Here is a 14,027-nt window from a genome sequence, read left to right as displayed (position 1 = left end):
TCTCATTCCTTCTCTTCCAGTTCCTCCCTATTCCCTGTCTCCTCCTACCCCTTTATCTCCTAATTTCATGTGTTCTCTCTCTCTCTCTCTCTCTCTCTCTCTCTCTCTCTCTCTCTCTCTCTCTCTCTCTGGTTTTTTTGGGACAGGGTTTCTCTGTGTAGCTTTTGGAGCCTGTCCTAGAACTCACTTTATAGACCAGGCTGGCCTCGAACTCACAGAGATTCACCTGCCTCTGCCTCCTGAGTACTGGGATTAAAGGTGTGCACCACCACCACCCTGCCTTTCTCTCTCCTTTAAAACCCATGAAATCCACTTAGCATTGTCAGTATATGTATAGGTGTAGGAGCATTGACTGGAACATGGGTGGCCTCTCAGGGCTGCATCCCTGAAGAAAACCCACTCTCTCTCCCCCAGCATTATCAGGTGCCAATCATTCCTGACTCCCTCACCCCTCTATGCTGGGCTTCTGTGTGACTACGTCTTGCTTAGGCCTTATGCATATGGTCACAGCCACTATAAATTCACACTGAAACTGCCCTGTTGTGTCCAGAGAACACTGTCACTATAGTTCCCACTGCCCCTGGCTCTCGTCAACCTTGGGAGGATGCGGTGTGGTATGGATGTCCCATGAGGGCTGAGACTCTGCAGTCTCTTGTGTTCTAACAGTTGACCAGTTGTAGGTCTCTATGCTCATCACCATCTACTGCAAAAAGAAGCTTCTTTGATAAGGGTTGAAAGATGCACCATTTTATGGGTATAATGATACATCTTTAGGAGCCATTTTAATAATTTAGCCAAATAATAGTGATAGGCTCTCCCCTCGGGCCTATAACCTACATTGCCTTAGGTTCTACCCCTCAAAAGAACCTAAGGCAAGGTCTTTTTGCCCACAGATCACTAGGGAAACCAGGAATGTTAAACATTCAGGTGCCTCTCCTCAACGGGGAAGATAAAATACCTGTTTTCCTGCCCAGAAAGTGTTATGAATTATTGTGTGGGGGGACCCCGGAGGGTAGCCCACACATCTGCACGGGCAGATGCAGTGGTGGGCTGGGCAGATGCACACCATGTGGGCATGGCAGTGGTGGCGGCCAGGAATTCAGTAATTCAGCATCTGTGAGGAAATGGTTTATTATAATAGAGAGATGAAAAGAAAGATAGGAAAGAGAGAGAGAGAGAGAGAGAGAGAGAGAGAGAGAGAGGAGAGAGAGAGGTCAAGGGGTACACACCTCATGGGAGGAAAAGCAGAAGAGAGAGAGGAAGGGGAGGAGCTTTTCCTTAGAATGAGGCCTTTACATCAGGACACAGGGCGGCACCAAGGGGTGGGATTTTAAGGGGCAGATCAGAATATTAACATTAACAACCTGGTGACCTCTTTGCTATCTGCAGAGGCAGACCTCACCCACCTACTGCTGTAGAGGCAGACCTCACTCAAATCCCCCAGAATGCTTATCTGCCTCTCACTCTCCAGCTCCCAGTTAATAGAACCCAACCTTTGGAGGAATGTCACATGTACTTTATAGCCTGCTGACCTCTATGCTGTCTCAGTCAGAGACCACACTGGAGTCTAGGAACTTTAGCTACAGAACCCACTGTCATGGTCACATGTACTTTGTAAAGAAGTTTCTAAGTAGTCACACTTAAGTTTTATTGTGCACCTAGAATTGAACTGGTTGTTGCCTGGAAACCTGGGATGGGAATGGTTGTTGCCTGGAAACCTGGGATGGGAATGGTTGTTGCCTGGAAACCTGGGATGGGAATGGTTGTTGCCTGGAAACCTGGGATGGGAATGGTTGTTGCCTAGAAACCTGGCATGGGAATGGTTGTTGCCTGGAAACCTGGGATGGGAATGGTTGTTGCCTGGAAACCTGGGATGGGAATGGTTGTTGCCTGGAAACTTTTCCCCCCAAATGCCCTGTGTTTTAAATATGCTGACAGTGAACCGCCTGGCATCAGACTGCCCAGTCTGATCCAGGTTGGCGAAGTCAATCTGAACTGAGTTTTCCTTCTCCCTCTCTGCGGTTCCCTTCTCTACCTGGACACCTGCAGGGACCCCTCAGGTTCTTGGCTCCATTAGCAGTGTGAGGCCTGAGTTCCTGCTTGTGAAATGGGCCTTAAATCCAACCAAAAAGTGGTTGGTTACTCCAGTAACATCCATGCTACTGTTGCACCTGTAGGCACATCTGGCCAGGCCACTCATCATTGTAGCTTGCAGGGTTCACACTGGATAAGACTGTTGATGATCCCACTGACCAACAACTCAGAGAGAGAGAGCACCCATCACATTTTTGTTTTGTTTTGTTTTTCAAGACAGGGTTTCTCTGTGTAGCTTTGTGTCTTTCCTGGAACTCACTCTGTAGCCCGGGCTGGCCTCAAACTCACAGAGATCCGCCTGCCTCTGCCTCCCAAGTGCTGGGATTAAAGGTGTACACCACCACCGCCCGGCAAGAGCACCCATTCTTGGCACTGAACTTTTCATTTGATAGTCTGTGCTGTCTGAGAGAGGTATTGCTCTCGTCCATTATACAGTAACAATTTAAAGTCTTTTTATGTGTGGATATTGGAAGACACTTCCACAGCAGGCTTCCATGCTTCTTCAAGAGTCTTTGCATCCTTCCCTATACTCCCTCCTCTGCTCTGCCCTGCCATCCCACACCCCCACTTAACCCTTTTTAATCAATTATCTCCCTTTCTACCTTCATACCACCTGCATCTATCTCCTCCCCTTATATAGTAATATGCTGTGTGATTGTAGTGCTTTTAAAATGGAATTGTAGAGCAAGAAAAGTAGTCTTATCGGCAATATACTGACCCAGGTGTCTGTATATCAGTTAGAGCCATTGCATACATTGTGTATATCAAACTAGAGTCCCAAACTTGGTAAGAAAGCTGTCTACTGCTGCCTGACACCTCGAGGCCTTGAGATGATCCCTTACTGTTATTGTCTTGGGTTGGTAAGCAAATATGTTTTAGTCAGGGTATCTTCATGCATAAGTGACATTACATTAGATTCTCATTTTTCTTCTCCTTCATTCCACTCTCCTGATACTCTGTGTTCCTGGCTCCTTTATTTTCCCCAACCAGTCCCCTTTCTGCTCTCTTACTACATGTATTAAGTTACACTTGTTATTTCCAACCTTCTTTAAGCTCCCTTTCTAGATAGACACAAATACATATATGACTATCTATGAATTTTAAATCTACAATTTATATATAAGAGAAAACATGAAGTTTTGTCTGAGTTTGGGTTATTTCTTTAACATAGTGATTTCTAATTTAATCCCATTTCCTGCAAATGACATGATTTCATTTTTCTTTATGGCTATACAAATTCCCATTGGTATAGTACCACATTTTTATACATTAATCTTATGATGGAGATCTAGGCTGGTTCCATTTCCTGCCTACCATAAATAGTGAAGAAATCAATGCAAGTATCTTGGTGGTTTTCTCTTAGAGCTTGAGGGTGTATACTCAGGAGTGGGCATAGCTGGATTCTATAGTAGCTCTGTCTTTCATTTTATAAGGAACCTTGATGCTGATTTCTATAGGGGCTCCCCATTTACATTCCTGTCAGGATGACAGCAGCCTCCACATCCTCACCATTGTTGACTATCCTCAAGGATGGCCATTCTGACGAGGTGAGATGGAATCTCAAAAGTAGTTTTAATATTACTGTCCTTCTGATTGCTGTAGACAAATACCTGACAGAGGCAACTAAATGGAGAAAGGTTAATATCAGCCCCTGGTCTGAGGCTAGCTCACCATGGTTGAGGCTAGCCCACCATGGTAGAAGCCATGGCAACAAGAATGTGAGTAAGCTGGTCACATTATATCAGCTGTCAGGAAGCTCAGGAATGAAGGCTGGATCTCAATTTTTTTTCTCCAACTCAGTTATCCTGAAATTGCAGCCCACAGGAGGAGGATGCCCACATTCAGTGTTGGCCTTCTCACCTACCTGAGACACCATCAACAGGTAGAGCTGTGTTCCAGTGATGCTTCTGAATGAAGTCAGGCTGACAATGAAAAACCAGCCATCTCAGCTAAGAATATTGATCACATTTCCAAGAGTCTATTAGTCATTTGTGTGTCTTCTTTTGAGAACTATCTACTCAATTTGTCAGTCTATTGATAGAGTTGATGATTTGTAGTTGGAAGTTTTCATGTGTCCTGCCTGGCCTGTGGTTGGGACAAATCTCTCACCCACAGTCCTGCAGCCTTTTATAAAATAATCACACAGAGGCTTAATATTAATTATAACTGCTCAGCCATTAGCTCAGGCCTATTTCTGACTAGCTCTTACACTTAAATTAACCCATAATTCTTATTTATGTTTAGCCATAGGTACCAAGGCTTGGTATCTTTTCTCAGTTCTGCTTTGTCATCTTGCTTCCTCTTTGTCTGCCTGGCACCCCTAACTCAGCCTTCCTCTTTCCAGAATTCTCCTTGTCTGCTTGTCCCACCTGTACTTCCTGCCTGGCTATTGATCAGTCAGCATTTTACTTATCAACCAATCAGAGCAACACATATTCACAGCATACAGAATGACATTCCACCGCAATGATTGGTTTATTGATGTTTAATTTTTGCAGTTCTTTATATATCCTAGATATTAAGTCAATGCCAATGCATAGTTGGCAAAAATTGTTTTAAACCTTCTGTAGGATGTCTCTTCACTCTGTCTTCTTCACTGTCCACAATTCTAATAGCACACAATCCCAATTCTACACATCTATTATTTTCTGTAGTACTAGAGTCCTTTGTGGAAAGAAAATCCATATTAATACTAACATGGCTTTGAAGGATTTCCTTAAACATTTTACAGTTTTTCACTAAGGCCTTTGATCTGTTTTGAATTGATGATTGTGTTGAGTGAGATGTGTGGATCTTAATTCATGGCTTCTGAATGTGGAGTCATTGCTCTGAGCACCATTGGTCAGGGGCTGTCTTTTCTCCAGTGTGTGTTTTTGTCAACTTCATAAGAAAAAAAATTAAAAAAAAACCCTGTGTTTAAGTGCTTGGGTTTATATGTGCATCCTGTATTCTAGTCCATTATTTCACATGTTTGTGTTCTGTTTATTTTTACGTGTGTGGGTTTTTGCCCGCATCTAAGGGCACCACATGCAGTGCCCTCTAGAGGCCAGAAGAGGACACTGGCTTACACAGACCTGGAGTTGATAGTTGTAAGCTGCCCTGTGGCTGCTGGGACCTGAGCCTGGGTCCTTTACAAGAGCAGCAAGTTCTCTTAACTATTGAGGCATTTCTCCAGATCTCATATGTCTGTCTCTATGCCGTAATGTTGGTTTTGTTAATGTGATTCTGTAACAGAAATTGAGATTAGTCATTGTAATACTTTGGGGATTTTTCTTTCTAAGGATTGCTTTGTTTATTGGGGGCCCATATGAATTTTTAGCAGTTTCTTCTAATACTGTGATGAATGACGTTGGAATTTTGATGTGGATCGTATTGAATCTGTAGGTCACTTTTGGTGATAAACCAGTTTTCATAATGTTCAATTTGCCAATCATGAGCATGGCAGTTCTTTCCATGTTCTATTGTCTTCTTCAATTCCCTTCTTCTGGGTCTTCCTTTCCTTATAAAACTCTTATATTTTTGGTTGTGAGCCTAGCCTTTAACGGCTGAGCCATCTCTCCAGCCCCTTATAAAACTCTTAATCTCCTTTGTTGGGTTTATTTTTAGGTATTTTGTCTTTTAAGCAATTGTGAATGAATTTTTTTTTCTCACTTAATTCTTTCTTGGCTGGTTTGTTATTGGCATGTAGGAAAGCTACTGAGTTTTACATGTTGACTTTGTATCCTGATAATTTGCTGAAAATGTTTATCAAAGCCGGGCGGTGGTGGCGCACGCCTTTAATCCCAGCACTCGGGAGGCAGAGCCAGGCGGATCTCTGTGAGTTCGAGGCCAGCCTGGGCTACCAAGTGAGTCCCAGGAAAGGCGCAAAGCTACACAGAGAAACCCTGTCTCAAAAAACCAAAAAAAAAAAAAAAATGTTTATCAAGCCTCACTCAGTGTTTTCTAGTGGAAAAAAAAATCTCAACTTCCTTGCTGAGTTGTACGTCCGTGTTGGTGACCCTGTCATCCACACATCTGACTTTCTCGGCCATCTTGCTAACTACTTCCTGTGAGCTACTGGTAGAACTCATCTGCTCATTCATGTTCTTTTTCAGGTCATCAATCATCTTTACCAGAAAACTGTTACAATCTCCTGATAGTCTACACATCTGAGTATCTTTGATTTCTGCCTAAGGGGCTATGATCTGTTGAAGGAGTCATGTTGCCTTGCCTTTCCATGCTTCATGTAGTGACAGCACACGTGATTTCTCTTCATCACTAACTGACCTGTGTCCATAGAAAAGTCTCAGCTTCACCCACATCCTCCACTGGGTTTGAGCTGGTGAGGACCATGGTTTGTGCCTTCTGGATCTGGCGCCTGCTTCCCTTCCCTCCACGGGGAACAGAATTCACTTACTTCTCTGCTGCTCTTTGTTTCTCCTTCCACTTGGTGACTGGTGGCATCCTCCCTCTACTGGAGATACAGCCCATTGTTCTCACTCCAGCTCTCTTTCATGAACTGAGTTTAGAGGGTGGCTGGTGTGACAGATCCAGTTGGGGAACAGGGAAGAACTGTACAGGAGAAGGCCCAGTGGAGGGGAAAGACACCATTTAGTTCCCATCTGCCTTACACAACCATGTTAACAGAGTGATAGGAGTTTTTATTTATCTATCTATCTATCTATCTATTTATTTATTTATTTATTTGGTTTTTTGAGACAGGGTTTCTCTGTGTAGCTTTGCGCCTTTCCTGGAACTCACTCTGTAGTCCAGGCTGGCCTCAAAACTCATAGAGATCCACCTGCCTCTGACTCCTGAGTGCTGAGATTAAAGGCGTGTGCCACCACCGCCTGGCTTGATAGGAGATTTTTAACTATGTTGAATATGTGTCATATTGAGTTACTGTTTTTTTGGTTTTGTACAGGATGACCTGGTATCACTTTTAGCTCCTCTGGAGGAATACAAACCACAGATGAAAGAATTTTCAGTAACTGAAGTTGCCAAGTTACAGACAGATGTCAAGCTGGAGAGGTGCCCCCATTTCCTCCTTTCTCTGAGGACCAGCCTTACTGTGCTCTGGGTGGTTACAGTCAGTGCTGAGATCTGAAAATTTCAATGGCGAGAAACAAATTTCAATTCTAGTTTATGAGATATAGTTATCAAAACAAAGTGTCTTAGTTAGGGTTTCTATTGCTATGAAGAGACACCATGACCACAGCAACTCTTACAAAGGAAAACATTTAATTGGAGTGGCTTACTTACAGTTCAGAGGTTCAACCCATTATCATCATGGTGGGGCATGGTGACATGCAGGCAGACATGGTGCTGGAGCTGAGAGTTCTCATCTTGATCCACAGGCACCAGGAAGTAAACTGAGACAATGGGCATGGCTTGAGCATATATGAGTCCCTTAAGCCCATGCCCATAGTGACACACTTCCTCCAACAAGGCCTCACCTACTCCAGCAAAGCCATACCTCCTAATAATGCCACTCCCTATGAGCTTATGGGGGCCAATTACATTCAAACTACCACACAAAGCATAAGTAATTTAGAAATGAACTATTCAGTGCAGGCACAAAAAAAGAAATATTAAAAAGAATTGATATGCCACCTCAATGATGCATAGTACTCGTTATTCACAATCTGGTCTTATGTTACATGAGGCTAAAAGAATCCACATTAGTTTTACTGATTTTGTAAAATATAGACTTGTGCATATTTTATTCAACATTGAGCACAAATATCTTGTTTTCTTTTTCATCGCTGCTTCTAATGCACATGTTTTGTGAAAGTACATTGTTAAACACAACAGGAATTGAAAATGACTTTCTCGTTTGGATGGCCATGCTTCAGATTGCTATCTCTGAGGAATGTTCACCTGATGGCATTTATGAGGGACTGTTGATTGTGACTACCAGAATCCATTTAGGTCTTTTTATGTTTGTTTGTTTGTTTGTTTGTTTTATAGTGTCTTAGACTTTGCATGTAGTGAGCACAGGAAGTTGGGGCAAACTGTCTTTATTTACATTAACAATTCTTTAATGAACATAGGTAATAGGTGGATGATAACAAGAACACAAGTAGGTATTGTTATCTGTTTTTTATTAGCAACAATGGCTGCCCCTTAAGCAATTCTAGTCAGAGATTGCAACTTGGGCTGCAAGGGCCGCAGCCTGAGGGGATTCTGTTCCCTCAGGCACTGACTCTTTCAAAGCTACTAAGGGAGAATTTATCTAAATCTAAAGAATTTATGATTCAATGGTTTAGGTGGAATTCTGCTCACTCGGGAGGCTGAATAGCAAGTAGATAACCTTCTCCCTTTGCTGGTGTCTTCCAAAAAACCCAGCATCCTTCTCTCAGCCCTCACTTAAAAAACCCTTGCTACACGTGGTTCCTCCTTGACACTTCCTGTCAGCTACTTGCTGACTCAGCCTCCTGCTCACAGGTTAATTTTATTTAATGAAACATATTTTTGAATTGTTAACAAAAACAATAGGAAAAAAGCAACACACTTTAAAATAATATTCCCTAATAAATAGGTTTTAGATTCACACAAGAGTGCATTTAATACCTAGATTTCATACTTGCTAGGTATGTGACCTTGAGACATTGGTTAATGGTTGTATCACTTAGTTTTATTCTTGTCTTTATGTGTTTATTTGCTTGTTTAATTGCAAATGCCACAAAACTTTAAAAGTTTGTACATTTGAAGTATATGTGACAACTTTTCTTGTATTTAATGAAACATTCTTTAAAGAATTTAAGTCTTTGTTAAATGTTTTCATAGTTCTACTAAAATAGTAATTAATGTTTATCATTTTTTTCATTTATGGAAAAAGACAAGGTGTTTTAGGATATGAAGAAATGGGACTGGAAACTTGTCAAGAAAGCAGCAGTCTAGGTAAGACCTGGACTAGGAGTTATTCTAGATAATCCTTTCTTTGTTTTAAAAAAAAAAGTAGTAATTAAGTCAAATCATGAAAGTGATGTTTACAAAGTGAACTTGTAAAATGATTTTGTAGTTTTAAATTACTTATTTGTCTAGAATCAGAGCTGTTTAATGGGTTAATCATTAAATATATTTTGCTTTCTGAAATAGTGTAACCTGAAAAAAAAATTATTTTCCTTTTGTGGTCTTGAGGTTGAAACTAGGGCTTCCCCAGTTCTGGATAAATGCTCTCCCACTGAAATACACCTGTATTCTAGAGTTTCTTTTCTTATTGTTTATGGGTGTAAGCTCTGATGGAATGCTTTTCATATGTAGAAGTTCATATAAAGAACTAAATTTATTTGGAGATATGCAATAGAATGAGAATGGCTGAGGGGAATGTCATTATGCTGTAATACCCAGGAGAAACATGGCCATCCTGCTCAATTACATCCAGACAGACATTTGCAAAATGGGAGGATACATTCTCAAGAATTCATACTTTTTAAAATGGCCATCACAATGACTTTCATACCTACCTTGCCATTGGAAATAAGACTAGAGTCTTGTTCTAGTTTGCTTTTCTGGAACTCAAGCAGAAACTATGGAGGAACACTGTTTACTGGCTCACTCACTGACTCATACTCAGCTAGCTTCCTTAAACAGCCCAGGCCCACCTGCCTAGGTATGGTGCCACCCACAGTGAGCTGGGCCCTCCAACATCAATCATCAGTCAAGACAATCTCTCACAGACGTGGCCACAGGCCAATCTGATGTAAGCAATTCCTCAATTGAGACTCCTTTAGAAGATTCTAGGTTGTGTCTTCTAGTTGATACTCACTAGTACAAATCTGAATAAGAGACACTCTGTTACACATGAAAGAACACAAGGGATGACCATGAGCACAGTCTGTAAGTTTATAACCTAATAAAGTTCCTTTTGGAAATCATTACATTTTAACATCTTTGTTTTATTTCTTAGTGATGGGCCTTGGACCTAACACTTCTGTATTAGTCACTTTTTATTGATGTGAAGAGACACCATGACCAAGGCAATTTATAGAAGAAAAAGTTTGTTTGGGGCTTACAGTTTCAGAAGGTTAGAGTCTATGACCATCATAGCAGGGGACATGAGGGCAGGCAGGGAGGCATGATATTGGAGCATAGCTGAAAGGTTACATCTTGATTCACAAGCATGAAGCAGAGAGAACTAGGTAGGAATGGCATGGGCTTTTGAAACCTCAAAGCCAGCCCCCAGTGACACACCTCCTCTAACAAAGACACACTTCTTCATCCTTCCCAAACAGTTCCACCAACTGGACACCAAGTGTTCAACATATGAGCTGATGGGGGCCATTCTCATTCAAACCACCACAGTTGCTAACACTCTAAGGAAGCCATACTTCACACACACGCACACACACACGCACACACACACACACACACACGCACACATGCACGCACGCACGCACGCACGCATACACACACAATGCACTCTGCTATGTACATTACCTTACTTTTCTGTAGCTAGAGTTTTCCTGCCTTGCCCACAGTCAGGACAAATCTCTCTCACCCGCCAGTCCCACAGCCGCTCAGACCCGACCAAGTAAACACAGAGACTTATATTGCTTACAAACTGTATGGCCGTGGCAGGCTTCTTGCTAACTGTTCTTACAGCTTAAATTAATCCATTTCTATAAATCTATACCTTGCCACATGGCTCATGGCTTACCGGCATCTTCACATGCTGTTTGTCATCGTGGCGGCTGGCAGTGTCTCTCTGACTCAGCCTTCCACTTCCCAGCTTTATTCTCCTCCTTGTCCTGCCTACACTTCCTGCCTAGCCAATGGCCAATCAGTGTTTTATTTATTGACTAATCAGCAACACATTTGCCATACAGAACATCCCAGAGCACTTTTCTATGAGTATTGTAGATTGTCTGTCCTGGGAAATACCTAAGAGAGTTCCACTACTTGTTTTCATGCTTTAGATGAGATAAAGAAAGTTTTCCTTATATACAGAGAGCCCTGTGTTGACCCATTCTGAAGCTTGAGAGAAAAGATGATTTCATTTCCACATTTTTCATATCAGATAGCAATTTTTTTCCCTCAGTGGTTTATTTCAAGCCTATTTCTGGCTATAAGTATGGTAAAGCATAGATAAATCATCCAGAAATGTTCTTCCCATGAAATGGTTCCATGGGAGACAAAGTGAGCCATTTGAATCACACATGAGGTAGAGAACAGAGCCAGAACTGAGAGAGGTTATTAGCGTTTCGTAGCAAGAGCAAACATCTTGATGCCTCTCCATCTTTTCTTCTGCTGGAGTCTGAAGACTGAAAAAGATCTTGCTCCCCCATTGCTCGGACATTATGTTTTGCAAAGCCACACAGGACCACGGTCGTTCACTGATGTTGCTCATGGCAGGTTTTTATCTGAAGTGGGGAAGTTTCCTCTGAAACCCTGCAGGAGTTGTGTTGTGCCTTAACAAAGTAAGTTCACAGAAAGGAGAAGTGACTAGGTCGCGACTCTGGCTGCTCTTCCAGAGGACCCAGGTTCAGTCCCATCACCCACATGATGGTTCAAAACCATCTGAAATTCAAGTTCCAGGAGATCCAGTGCTCTCTTCAGGCCTCTACAAGCACCAGACGTACAGTCGGTGCACAGACTTGCATGTGGGCAGAACATCCACACAGGTAAAATAAAAATGAAAAAATATCTAAAAATAAAAGTGAGCACACGCCTTAGCACTGCTCCCAGTGCCGTTACCTGAGAGTCACACTACTTGTTGGACACTGTCAGCCTCTCCCACTGATTCTTCTAATAACATCATTTTCCATCAGTCTGATGGTGTACAGCTACAGTCATGGTCATTGTGCACGGCAGTTTATGTTCATGTATTCAGTTTTGACAAGTTTCTTCTTTTGATTTGAAAGACACAAACTAGTGGAAGTATGAGCTTTTGAAGAGTGGATTGCCTACCACAAGAACTCTCTTGATGCATGGCTCCAAATTTATTCATACTACCAAACAATCATCAGTTATACAGTTTTAATACATCATACTTAGCTCTTTTCTAGTATTTGATACTGCTGATTAACAACATATTTTTCCTCTACGTTTAGAAGCAGCTGAAAGTACTGAATCCTGCTCTGTACTAAGGTAGGGTTTTAAAGATTAAGTACAGAAAAAATGAACTGGTGTTTGGTAGTGGTCTCTGGCTCACAGCCACATGGTGTGCCGGGCACTTGCCACCTCACAGTCCTCACAGCTTGTTGGCAAAGTATGCACGATGTCCGTCATCACCCATTTTCCCCAGTAGGTGGCTCTCACTGAGGGGCCCACAATCCTTTAATTGTCAGGAAGCTGACCCAGGCCTGTGCACTACAGTGTGTTTTCCTGCTCTTCTGCGTAATTGATAGACCCAAGAAACTGCTTCATATAACCTAATTCACAAAGTCCAGGCACGTGTGAGCTCATGTGCAGAGTGTTCCCAGCAAGCGTGGTGGTTCTCTAATCATGGTCTTAATAACTTTACAGCGGCAGTCAGAACCAATGCCTGTTTTCACCAGTGAAGGATTTAGGGCAGATCTCAACCTGTGGCCACAGTACCATCAATTTCATACATAACAAAATCATGCAACTGCTGGAGAGAAATGATTTTTCTGGAAGCAAACCATTTCTACATGTGGAGAATGTTCAGCTAACAGTGTTTAAGCCTGTCCAGAAACTATTTGAATTGCTTTTTTTTCAAGACAGGGTAGCTCTGGCCATCCTGGAACTCCCTCTGTAGACCAGGTTGGACTCAAACTCAGAAATCCACCTGCCTCTGTCTCCCAAGTCCTGGGGTTAAAGGTGTGCGCCATCACCACCCTTGCTTTTTTTTTTTTTTTTTTTTTCCTGACTCCCTATTAGTTCTCCCTTGAGCTACTACTGCTGCCCACTTCGTTAAATTTCGTCTAGTCTGTTCTCATCGACACTGAGCACACTTGCTGCTGTTATTTTCCTGCATTACTTTATCTTCATTTCCTACGGCTACATATCCCTTTGCTTGTGTAGACCCTGATGGAAGTCCACACAGTGTCAGGATTTTAGGGACTTACCTGAACACACTAAGTGGCAGCAATGTAATTTGACCTCATGTTCCTTAGGACAGTAACCTTTATTTATCGTTCTGGAGGCCAGTGTTTTAAAGATGAAGTGTGTAAGACTATGGAAGTCCATTGAAGATGAGAGTGGAATTAAAAGGCAGATTCATGGTAGTTTCTAAGGACAGAGTTGTCTCGAAGTGAGGCGGTTTTAGAAGGTTAGATTGCTTTTGGTAATGCTGATGAGTTTAGAATATCTGGGGTCTATAGCATCATAGTCATGATGATACAGGAATTTGGGACATATTTACTAAATTTGATATAGTCTCCTGCACTTGATAACACTTCTCAAACTCCTAAATATTGCACTTCTATCTCTTACATTTCCTAACCAAACAAATTTGACTTTAATCAAATAATATACTCATAATGATTTGATAATAATATTATTAGTATAGCATCCTCTGGTTCCTATGAAAAATTACAAAATTGATTGTTTTTAGCCTGTGCATTTATTAAAGAGAATTGTTTTTTATATGTGTTTAGCTTAAAATGGATTAAGACTGTCATTGATAAACATCCAAATCACAAATGTTCTTCATAAGACCAGTACAAAAACATTGCTAGCTTCTCTCTGAGAAAAGTAGACAGAATAAAATGAATTGTTGAACCTCAATATAGAGAAGTAGGTTTTCTACATAGCACAGTTTCAGTGTGCCCGACGCAATCACAGATGAGGCGAGGCAGTTTTTAAAACAGCAGAACTCATTCGTTATTATATATTTTTATTCTGAAGGTTCTCCATCAAACCTGATCGTAGTGACCCTGAGAGCACAGCAAGAAAGGACCAATGTAATTTTAATACAAAGGTAAAATCCTTCGAGGTTAATCTTGTTCTGAGTGTGGATTGTTTTAGCATTTATTCTTAAATTCAAT

General features: G+C 41.7%; 1 protein-coding gene across 1 annotated transcript in view; it reads left to right on the top strand.

Moving 5' to 3' along the window:
• The window catches only part of LOC131920884 (ankyrin repeat domain-containing protein 26-like), a 136,413-nt gene that overhangs the window by 58,854 nt on the left and 63,532 nt on the right, over nt 1-14,027 (top strand). The window contains 4 exon segments of the mRNA XM_059275347.1: nt 6,998-7,104; nt 8,915-8,976; nt 12,129-12,165; nt 13,888-13,975. Coding sequence (XP_059131330.1) covers nt 6,998-7,104; nt 8,915-8,976; nt 12,129-12,165; nt 13,888-13,975 — 294 coding nt within the window.

This window comes from Peromyscus eremicus, chromosome 10 (assembly GCF_949786415.1).
Source record: "Peromyscus eremicus chromosome 10, PerEre_H2_v1, whole genome shotgun sequence".
Lineage (NCBI taxonomy): Eukaryota > Metazoa > Chordata > Mammalia > Rodentia > Cricetidae > Peromyscus > Peromyscus eremicus.
The sequence above is the reverse complement of the archived record's forward strand: the minus strand, read 5'-3'. Positions and strand labels throughout refer to the sequence as shown.